The sequence below is a fragment of the Eleutherodactylus coqui genome, chromosome 6, assembly GCF_035609145.1.
Source record: "Eleutherodactylus coqui strain aEleCoq1 chromosome 6, aEleCoq1.hap1, whole genome shotgun sequence".
Lineage (NCBI taxonomy): Eukaryota > Metazoa > Chordata > Amphibia > Anura > Eleutherodactylidae > Eleutherodactylus > Eleutherodactylus coqui.
In genome coordinates, this window is record NC_089842.1 from 114,997,408 (window position 1) to 115,008,537 (window position 11,130).

At 40.7% G+C, this 11,130-nt stretch overlaps 1 protein-coding gene across 1 annotated transcript; it reads left to right on the top strand.

The window, feature by feature from the left end:
* Positions 1-1,436: 1,436 nt before the first annotated feature.
* On the top strand, positions 1,437-10,887 carry LOC136632492 (nicotinamide N-methyltransferase-like). Its single transcript, XM_066607419.1, has 3 exons — positions 1,437-1,626; positions 8,570-8,777; positions 9,425-10,887. The coding sequence occupies exons 1-3, from the start codon at positions 1,476-1,478 to the stop codon at positions 9,843-9,845; spliced, it is 780 nt and encodes a 259-aa protein (XP_066463516.1). The 5' UTR covers positions 1,437-1,475; the 3' UTR covers positions 9,846-10,887.
* The last annotated feature ends 243 nt before the right edge of the window (positions 10,888-11,130 follow it).

Consider the following 11,130-nt stretch of genomic DNA (forward strand, 5'->3'; position numbering starts at 1 on the left):
CTGTGTTTCCAAGGGGATGAACAAAGGAGGACAACTCTTTATTCTCTATCATTTTGGATTGATGTAATGCCGTAGGGGCTTGGGTAAACCACTAGACAATGTGGAAAGACATTTCTGACCAGACCAGGCAAGAAACTATCCCACTTAATTATATGTTTTAATTCCCTCTGCAGAACTTGGCACAAGTAATACCAGCCAATATTGAGTATATGGATCTTAGAAGCATACAAAATACCCAACAGTCCTACCACCTCAGGCACCGACACTTGAAAATGGTGTGCTGTGCTGTCAGCTTGCTCAGTTCATATATCTCACGATCCACTGCTTGATCAAGCGGGTTCACCTGCCCCCAGTCCTGGGCATAAACAACAGAGAATTCCATGCAGGAAAAAGTGTAATCCATGCTTGCTTGCAGAATAAAATATATAATCTTCCTTTATTTAGACATATTTAAAATTGCCAGGTATACACATCTCTAAACCAGACACGTATCGGCTGCACAGAGCCTTCGTCAGCCTGACGATGGCTCTGTGCAGCCGATACGTGTCTGGTTTAGAGATGTGTATACCTGGCTATTTTAAATATGTCTAAATAAAGGAAGATTATATATTTTATTCTGCAAGCAAGCGTGGATTACACTTTTTCCTGCATGGACACCTCAGGCACCATGCTGTGACATATAATCCGATGGTATTTAAAGCAGTATACAACCAATACAGTTCTTGAGCCATCAGCCATTGATCATCCTTCAGCACTGCCCCTCTCTAGTGAACCCAGAAGATAAAAGAATTGCCCAGTATGCAGGCCATGATCAGAGAAGCACCTGCAAAGATACCTAAGATAAAAAAACACAAAGGTAAAGAATGATCAAGGAACACTGGGACTAATTACAAGTTGTGTTCATCATGTGAAAACAGATCCATCAGAATTAATAAACTATGAGCCAAATTTAACTTTCACAGTTATTGTGAAAAAACCATCTGCACTCTGCCCATTGGTGCCAAATTTCTTCCGTTTTTATGTCTTAACTACTCCTTATAGCATGGTAGTTCGGCATATCAACATCACTTCTCACACTTGCAAGTCAACATCAGGCTTCTCCTGGGCCTGTGCTGACATCTATACTTTCCTCTACAGCTGACAGTCAAGAAGACTGTCACGCCCATGGAAGAGCACCACTGTCAAGTTCTACTTCCATAAATGTACTATAAACACTATATAACATGAACATGCATATGATATGCGATTACACACAGGGGCAAGTGTCATCCATCGTTTGCCCGACATTGATCCCGTGTAAATGGGCCTTTATGCTAACCTAAGATAAAGCTATTATAATAGTCTATCTTGATTGTCACATCATGTGATATGTAACAGGAATTGCATATTGATTTCCTAGTAATCATATAAATAGCTTGAGGTGTAGAATCAGTCACTCAGTCAGTGCTAACTTATCAGACTGTGAAGATTGGACAATGGATTCCTCTGCCTGTAAACTCTATCCTGTAGATGGCTTTGATTCCAGACAATTCCTGGAGATTTACTTTTCAGATAAACCTGAAATGGTCTTTGGAGAGGAGTCCTTGATATTTCCCATTAAAAATCTTACAAAAACTTTCGCAGCTGGTATGTATTTTTCTATGTTTAACTTTTCTTATATATTTTTAAAATTTTGTTTATTTGTTTTACTTTTTCATACTTTTATTATAGAGCAATTTTCATACCTACAACCCTAGATGTATCTCATTATCAATATCACATTGTGCCTAATGTAACACTCACCCAGCACCTTGAAACCCGTAAGGAAGGGTGGGGAATTTTTTAAACTCCTCTCAGAGCTTAAATTAATTTTAAACAACTTAAAACTATTTTAAACAACTGCTACTCATAAAATGCAAAGGAAAATTGTATTTTTAGGATAGCGATGATTGGTGGTAAGTGCCGGTGGGAACTGCTGCTGCTCCCTCGCCTCCATCAATGAGCTTAATACCTTTCTTCCTTGAAGTACAGTGCTGACAGTCTTTTCATTACTGTATTAAAAAAGTATCTATCTTCTGCTGCATCCAGTTTTAGAAAGATTTAAAAGCAGAAAAGACTAGTATAAACACTATATTTGGTTAAAAAATTTTGTTTCCTATTTTACTCCTCTAAAACCTTGATGCGTATTATCATCAGGTGTGTTATATAAAGCAAAAAATGTAGTAGATCTCTTCATCAAGGTTGTTAATAGCATACCTGATGAAGAGACTTCAGGAGTCTTAACCCCTTAACGACCAGCCCTTAGCCTTTTTACGTCCTGCTCAAGTGGGCTTTATTCTCTGAGGACGTAAAAACATGCGTCCCACAAAGAATAAAGCCCCGTTGGCTATGGATGTGACAGCTCCATGCTGTCAGTGCCCACAAGTAGCCGACAGCATGGAGCTGTCAGCCCCCCCCCCCCCCCCGGCATTGCGATCGGCGCTATCCAATGGATAGCGCTGATCGCAATAAAGTTAAAAAAAAAGTTTTAAAAGTTAAAGATTCAGCTGCCCTGATGGATCGGATCTATCAGGGCAGCTGAAAATACTCACCAAGCTTCCCCGATGTCTGTCGCGATGAATGGGTCCTCCGGGAGCCGGCGCGGCTCTTCTGCACATACGCAGCAGATGAATGACATCACGCGCATGCGCAGAAGAATGGGAACCCCGGGAAGTTTAAATTCTCTTGGTTCCCGGCCCCTGAAGGTAGCCGGGAACCAGGGGATGTCCCCAGGGACCGCGGCAAGAGGTCCCCAGACCCGCGATCACCGCTATCCAGTGGATAGCGGCGATCACGAAAAAGTTTTAAAAAAAGTAAAAATAAGGTTAATTTCACCTCCCCTCATGGATCAGATCCATGAGGGGAGGTGAAAATACTCACTCCTGGTCCTCAGCGGTGTCCCAGTCTTCCGGGACCTGAGTCCCCTTCTGCGCATGCGCGCCCGATGATTGACATCGGGTGCGTGCACAGAGAGGCTCAGGGCCCGGGAAATTTAAAATCCCTCTGCTCCTGGCTACCATGTGCCAGGAGCAGAGGGATGTCACTGCAAAGATGATCACTGTTATCCAATGGATAGCAGTGATCATTTAAAGAAAAAAAAAGTGTAAAAAAGTAATTTAAAAAAAAGTGTAAAAAAGTTAAAAAAAAAGTTTAAAAAGTAAAAAAAAAAGTTTAAAAAGTAAAAAAAATGTTTAAAACGCTTACATTTCATCTCCCCTCATGGATCATATCCATGAGCGAGGATGAAATTACGTAGCTAAGGCCCCCGGATTTATTCGCGGACCTTACCACAGCTTCTGCGCACGCGGCTGTCGCCAAAGCGGCAGACGCATGCGCAAAAGCCCTGGATTGCCAGGATAACTTAAAATCTCCCTGCTCTTGGCTACAAAACTTAGCCAAGAGCCTGGGAATTTCACGGGGGACTGCGGTGAGCGGTTCCTGATCACGTGTTCGCCGTTATCCAATGGATAATGGCGATCACGTAAAAGTAAAAAAAAAACCGACGCGATCCTCATCCGTGAACTTACCCGGATTCTGCACATGTGACCGCTGGCAAAATACCGGAAACGTGCAGGAGTCGGGGAGCCCAGGAAACGTAAAATCTCGTTGGTCGCTGAGAGCCTAGAGCAATGACGGGTGGCCTCGTTGAGCAGTCCCCGGTCACGTAATAAAAAAGTAGCGATCTAACATAGGTCGGTCTCACATGACCAGAAAGGAATTACGGATTCCGCATGCGTCTGATCCGCGGTATTATGCAGATCAATCGCATTGGATTACACAATTCCGCTCACATTAGTGGGTTAGAATTGCGTAATCCACTTGCAGAAAAGAGAACGCAGCAGGTTCTATTTTACTGCGGCTATCTGCAGCATAGAGCCTATTGTGCTCCATGGTTGCAGATATACCTGCAGCCCATACGCAACTACATTGTGTACGGGCTGCGGGTACCCGCGTTATCGCTAAGCGACGGTGCGGGAAAGTCAAACAAAAAAACCGTGTACTGCGCATGACCGCCTGCGTGAGTAGGCAGTTATGGGCAGTACATTACGCGGCCGTACGCAGGGTCACAGCCGGCCTCACAAATGGGATCCGCTGCGGGCCTCCGCAAGTGGATTCCGCCTACGGCTGCGTTAGCCCGGCGTTGTTCAGACCGCTACCTGTAATACGTATTTTACAAGAAGACCTGGGAATGCTCGCCTTCCTCAGGAGCAGCTTGTTGAGCGTCTTCTGTGTGAGACCGCCGCACCTCCGCAAGCTTACGAAGACTCACGGAACGCCACTTCTTACACCCCATACCCTCCATTGAGGTCAAGAAATGACCCCAAAAAGCATGAGAGGAGGGGGGATACCAGTTTTATTGCCCCATGTGCCCATTCCAACCAGCCTCCGTAATAACCCCTGTCTTCAGAAATACCACACAGTTCACATTATTACTTTTAGCTAAGTTTTAGGGAAAGCCAAAAAGGGCGCGGAGTGTGTGTGTGTGTGTGTGTGTGGGGGGGTATTTTTAGGGAGTCAATTTTTATTCCGTACAAATGAGCAATGGGGCCTGGAATTTATTCAGTTGTACCCTGCAATCCAACGGGTGCTCCTTCCATTATAGGCCTTGCCATGTGTCCTGTAAGTAGATTAGGGCCACAATCGGTATGTTTCTGAACTTGGGACAAACGGGGGTATCCATCTTAGGGTGAATGTCTTCATTCCTAATTACGCTGTACAAAAAAAACTGTTTTTAAATTGAAAACATTGCCAAAAAAATTGAAAATCGTAATTTTTTCCTTATGCTTTGCTTAGATTCATTCAAATACTGTGGGGTAAAAATACGCAGTCCACCCCTAGATGAATTTGTTAAGGGGTCTAGTTTTCAAAATACGGTCATTTAAGGGGGTTCCTTATCATTTTGGCCACCCAATGGCTCTATAAGTGGTCGATGGGGCCTGAAATTTATTCAGTTGTACCCTGCAATCCAATGGGTGCTCCTTCCATTATAGGCCTAGCCATGTGTCCTGTAAGTAGATTAGGGCCACAATGGGTATGTTTTTTATGAACTCGGGACAAACGGGGGTATCCATTTTGGGGTGAACGTCTTCATTCCTATGTACGCTGTACAAAAAAACTGTTTTTAAATTGAAAAAATTCTCAAATAAATTGAAAATCATAATTTTTTCCTTCTGCTTTGATAAGATTCAGTCAAATACTGTGGGATCAAAATGTGCAGTACAACCCTAGATGAATTTGTTAAGGGGTCTAGTTTTCAAAATGGGGTCATTTGAGGGGGTTCCGTATCGTTTTAGCCACTCAATCGCCCTACAAGTAGGCAATGGGACCTGGAATTTATTCACTTGTACCCTGAAATCCAACGGGTGTTCCTTTCATTATAGGCCTAGCCATGTGTCCTGTAAGTAGATTAGGGCCACAATGGGTATGTTTCTGAACACACGACAAACAGGGGTATCCATTTTGGGGTGAAAGTCTTCATTTATATGTGTGCTGTACAAAACTGTTTTTAAATTGACGCAATTGCCCAAAAAATGAAAATCGTAATTTTTTCCTACTGCTTTGCTTAGATCTATTCAAAAATTGTACGGTTAAAATACACAGTACACCCCTAGATAAATTCGTTAAGGGGTCTAGTTTTCAAAATTAGGTCATTTGTGGGGGTTCTGTATTGTTTTGGGCGCTCAAGAACTCTACAAGTGTGCTATGGGGCATAAAAGGCCTTCAAGCAAAATTTATGTTCTAAAAGCCACCGACTGCTCCTTTCATTTTGGGCCCTGTTGTACATCGAGACATAAGATTAGGGCCACAATGGGTATATTTCTGAAAACAGCACAAACAGGGGTATCCATTTTGGGGTGCAAGTCTTCATTCACATGTGTGCTGTACAAAAAAGCTGTTTTTAAAGTGACAGAATTGCCAAAAAAAATGAAAATCACAATTTTTTCCTTTTGCTTTGCTTGAATTCATTCAAAAACCGTGGCATCAAAATAGGTAGTATACCCCTAGATACATTCATTAATGGGTCTTGTTTTCAAAATGGGGTCATTTGTAGGGGTTCTCTGTTGTTTTTTGCGCTCAAGAACTCTACATGTGTGCTATGGGGCCTAAAAGATCTTCAAGCAAAATCTATGTTGTGAAAACCACTGATTACTCCTTTCATTTTGGGACCCGTTGTGCATGCGGACATAATAGTAGGGCCACAATGGGTATATTTCTGAAAACAGCACAAACAGGGGTATCCATTTTGGTGTGCAAGTCTTAATTTATATGTGTGCTGTACAAAAAAAGCTGTTTTTAAAATGACAGAATTGCCAAAAAAACGAAAATCACAATTTTCCTTTTGCTTTGTTTGAATTCATTCAAAAACCGTGGGGTCAAAATGGGCAGTACACCCCTAGATAAATTTGTGAAGGGGTCTAGTTTTCAAAATGGGGTCATTTGTGGTAGTTTTCTATGGTTTTGGGCGCTCAAGAACTCTACATGTGTGCTATGGGGCCTAAAACGCCTTCAAGCAAAATTTCTGTTCTGAAAGACACTGACTACTCCTTTCATTTTGGGCCCCGTTGTGCACTCAGATATAAGATTTGAGCCACCCTGAGTATATTTTTGAACACAGAGCGAACAGGGGGATCCATTTTGGGGTGTAAATCCTCATTTTCATGCAAACTATAGAAAAAAAAATATGTCTTTAAAATGACATATTTGCAAAAATATGAAATTTTAATTTTTCTCCTCTAAATTGAATTAATTCCTGGAAAAAAACACTGTGGGGTCAAAATACTCATGACACCCCTCAGTGAATACATTAAGTAGTGTAGTTTTTAAAATAGGGTCATTTGTTGGGGTATCTATTATTCTGACACTCATGAGCCTTTGCAAACTTGGCTTGGTGCAGGAAAACAAAGTGTTCCTCAAAATGCTGAAAAGTAATGTTAAATTTGTACTCCTAAATGGTTAAAAAAAACATAAAAGTTTTTCAAATGTGCATTCAGAATAAAGTAAATAGATGGAAATATATATCTTAGCAAAAGTTTGTACAGTATGTTTGAACATATTTGATATATTACAATTGAAAATGTGAAAAAATTATATTTTTTTCAAAATTTTCCCAATATTGGCGCTTTTAATAAATATACACAAATTATATTGGACTATTAAATTGTCTAAAAATCAGACCTCCAAATATTCTAAGAAAAATTTGGAGGTTTGGCTCTTCAATTAAACTCATTGAACTAAAATGTATCTAACAGTGCTGTTAAAAAGTAGATTTTAATTTTTTTCAAAAATGTTTTCAAGACACTAATCTGTACTCTTAGGATTTCTGAGCCTGCATTTTGCTGTGTTTTTTTAACCCCTTCCTGACACACATACAACTACTGTTTACACATCCTAACTGCAGATAATCCATGCAGTTAGGATATATATAGATGTCCCCAGCATATGCTGTGTATACAGTTGGCTTGGGAGCTGAACTCTTCTACCTTTTGGTAGAAAAAGTTGTCAGCAAGAGAGCAATAAGAATTTGTTGGACCTAATTCTTTTGGCTGAGAGATTTTCCACAAATGCCTGGATAATTTAAATCTGTCATGATCCCTATGTCATACTTTGTTGGGAACTTGGCCATCTGATGTAGAAAGAATTCATCCATATCTTCTACCTGTGCTGAAAGAAAATGACTACAATGGTGTCCTTTCTGTTGCTCTTGACATGTATTTCTAGCCAAACAGTATCTACAGAACTACTTTTCTCTGAAGCTTGAATCTCTGTGGAGATGTAGGCTTTCATAACATAAAATGCAACACCTCCTCCATTTTTATTAAATCTGTTTCTTATAAATAAGACTTGTATTCCAAACATGTGTATGATCTCACCAAGTTTCCGTGATGTCTATGACATCACATTTATCTTCTTTTATTAGAAGCTCTAATTCTAGTTTGTTTCTCATGCTCTGTGCATTTGTATAGAAACATTTTAGTTAATGATTGGGGTCTCTTACTCCTCTACTTTCCTTCCCTTCTGATTTTCTTTTTTTGGATTTCGTTTTTTTTCCACTTCTAATAGCAAGGTTCATAATTGTATTTATTAGTTGCATATTTTTTGACTGCCCTTTTATTTCCCTTCTCATATTGTTTAAAGCTCTTCTGATGAGTGTAGGATGGAGCCTGCCAAATATGTGCTTTCCTATCTTTGGAAGATGCAATCCGTCTCTAGCATGGGTTTTATCATATAGATAATTCCCTCCACGGTCTAGAAATCCAAATCTTTCCTGATGGTACAGTTCACCATTTGGTGGTTCTTTGGTAGAAAGTAAATAAAAAGCTATTTATGCAATGTTTATGACTATAGACATGAACAAATAAAGCAAAAACTATGACAAAAAAACATTACTTGGGCTATTATTAGTGTATAGTATAGTGGGTGGATAAAAGAAGTTAAGGCATAAGGGGGGACCACAGGGACTCTACAGTCCCACATATAAATGGAGCTAGCTCTGTATGAGAGTTTAACATATTACTGTAGATGCTTTGATATTTGCAATTTATTTTAACAGGTCACATTAAAGGAGAGATCTTGATTGACCTCAGCCTTGGTCCCATGATTCATCATTTGTATGCGGCCTGTGAGTTTTTTAAACACATTATAGTGCTGAAGAACACTGACAGATGCATCATGGAGCTGAAAAGATGGCTGGACACACGTACAGGTGCATTTCATTGGGGCCATGCCACACAGCTTCATGTAGACACAGAGGGAAACAGGTAAAATGTTTGATCAAATATTAGGAAAAAAATAGCTGTCATTGTCATCATTGCTACAGTACAAATGTGCCTCTTTTAATGCACCCCATGATTGTATTTGCCTTGGCAGCAGCTACCTGACATTTGTTGCTGCAGTTAAGTTTACAGTTAATTAAAATTCCCATATACTTTTTCAGGTCAGTTTTGACCATTGGTCTCCCATTTAGTGTGTGTTGGTGGCCTCTTCTTCCAGTCAAGGGGCATAGCCTTACACTTATCAGAGTTAAACCTCGTTTGCCACCTTTCTTCCCAAACTTCCAACTTATCCAGATCCATTTGCAATTGTATACTGTCCTCTCTTGTGTTAATTACTTCACATAGTTTGTTTCATCTGCAAATATTGATGTTTTATTGTGCACTTTTTCTACCAGGCCATTAATAAATATACTAAAAAGAATAAGGTCATTAAATACATTTGTAATGCTAGTCTATAGATATAAGTATAAGCCTGACACTTAGTGCACTGGTCTTGGCTGAATTCAAGTCTTTCTACCAGTACTTGAAGACAATCTACAGATTACTGATCTATAGCGCTAACTGCTGAGCTGTAATGCCCATAGTGATGTTGATGGGATATTTACTTTCTTCATTTTCCCCATGTCTTGCAGAGACCAGTTACAGGACAAAGAAGAAAAAATGAGATCGGCAGTTCAACATGTTATGAAATGTGACTTTGAGAAAGAAAATATAATAGAACCGCTGGACCTACCACTAGCCGATTGCATTATCAGTGCTTGGCTTCTAGATGTTATCAGCAAAGATCATGATGATTACAAAAGAAAACTCGGGAAGTTCTCAAGGCTCATGAAACCTGGAGCATGCATCATGTTAATTGGGGATTTAGACACAACATATTTCACAGTCGGGAAAAACAAGATACATATGCTGAAATATACTGAAGATTTTGCCAGGGAAGCTTTAGTTGGAGCAGGCTTTGTTATTGATTGCTGTAAGGTTAAGGAGACAAAAGTTGTGAGTGACCTTATTGACTATAAGGCTGTCATATTCATTGCTGCTCGCAAGAAGTAGAAACTTAAAACTAAAATGCTGTGTTTTCAGTGCTGCACTAAATGCTGTAGAATGCTGCCATTCGTTTCAATGGGTCTTCAAAGATAAGCAATTTTCAAGCGCTGTCTATTTTGTTTTGGGGTGTTTCAGCTATTTTAAATGCTGTGTTTAACCCATTGCCATGAATGGCCAGCAGTTCACCGCTGCTGAAAACGCAGCACGTTTTTTGCAGCATTAAACACAGGTTCCTACTCTGATTTTTGGAGGGTAGGGGGGAGGCTTAAAATATAAGCTGTACCCCAAAAGCAACACTAAGTGGAAAAAAAAAACAATACTCACCTAGCAGAGGCTGTCCAACTGCCTCACGCTACTCTCATGAGCTCTGGACACACTTCTGTGCACTTGTAAGCACAGACAGAGCATCTCTTGTGGGTAACGTGATTTTGAATACTATGTCTCCAGCAAGAGATTGCTCTTATTAGTTCATCGAGTATTAGCTCAGTCAATCAGAGCCAGCATTTGATGAACCAATCACAGCCATTCAATAAATGGCTGTTATTGGTGCATTGAGCGCTGACTCTGATTATCTGAGCCTGCGACTCAGCAAATCAGAGCAATCTTTTGAACCCGCTTACCACCAGGAAATGCTATGCCAGTGCTGACAAGTGCACAGAAGCCTGCCCAGATTGCCAGAGAGCAGGGGGAGGGACTCGGACAACACCTGCTAGGTGAGCATAAGAACTCCCTCACACAGTTCTGGCATTCAAGTTCCTAGGCTGCATTTTCAACTGTGCTGAAAACGCAGACAAAATGCTGACAAAAACGCATGTTAGTGCTGCTAAAACCACAGTAAATGCAGCGTTGAAAAACGCAGCGTTGTTGCAAACGCTTGTTTGAGGGAGACCTACTAGTTTTTATGTAAATCTTTAAAGCAGAATTTAATAATCAAACCAGGGCTACTTACATGATCTAACGTATCTACAGAATTTATAGATAATTATATTAAAGGGGTGGTCTCGCGAAAGCAAGTGGGTCTATACACTTCTGTATGGCCATATTAATGCACTTTGTAATATACATCGTGCATTAAATATGAGCCATACAGAAGTTATTCACTTACCTGCTCCGTTGCTAACGTCCCCGTCGCCATGGTTCCGTCTAATTTCGGTGTCTTCTTGCCTTTTTAGACGCGCTTGCGCAGATGCATCTTCTCCCTTCGGCTGGTCTTGGAAGCATCGGCGTTTTGGCTCCGCCCCTTTTTCGCGTCATCGCGTAGCTCCGCCCCCGTCATGTGCCGATTCCAGCC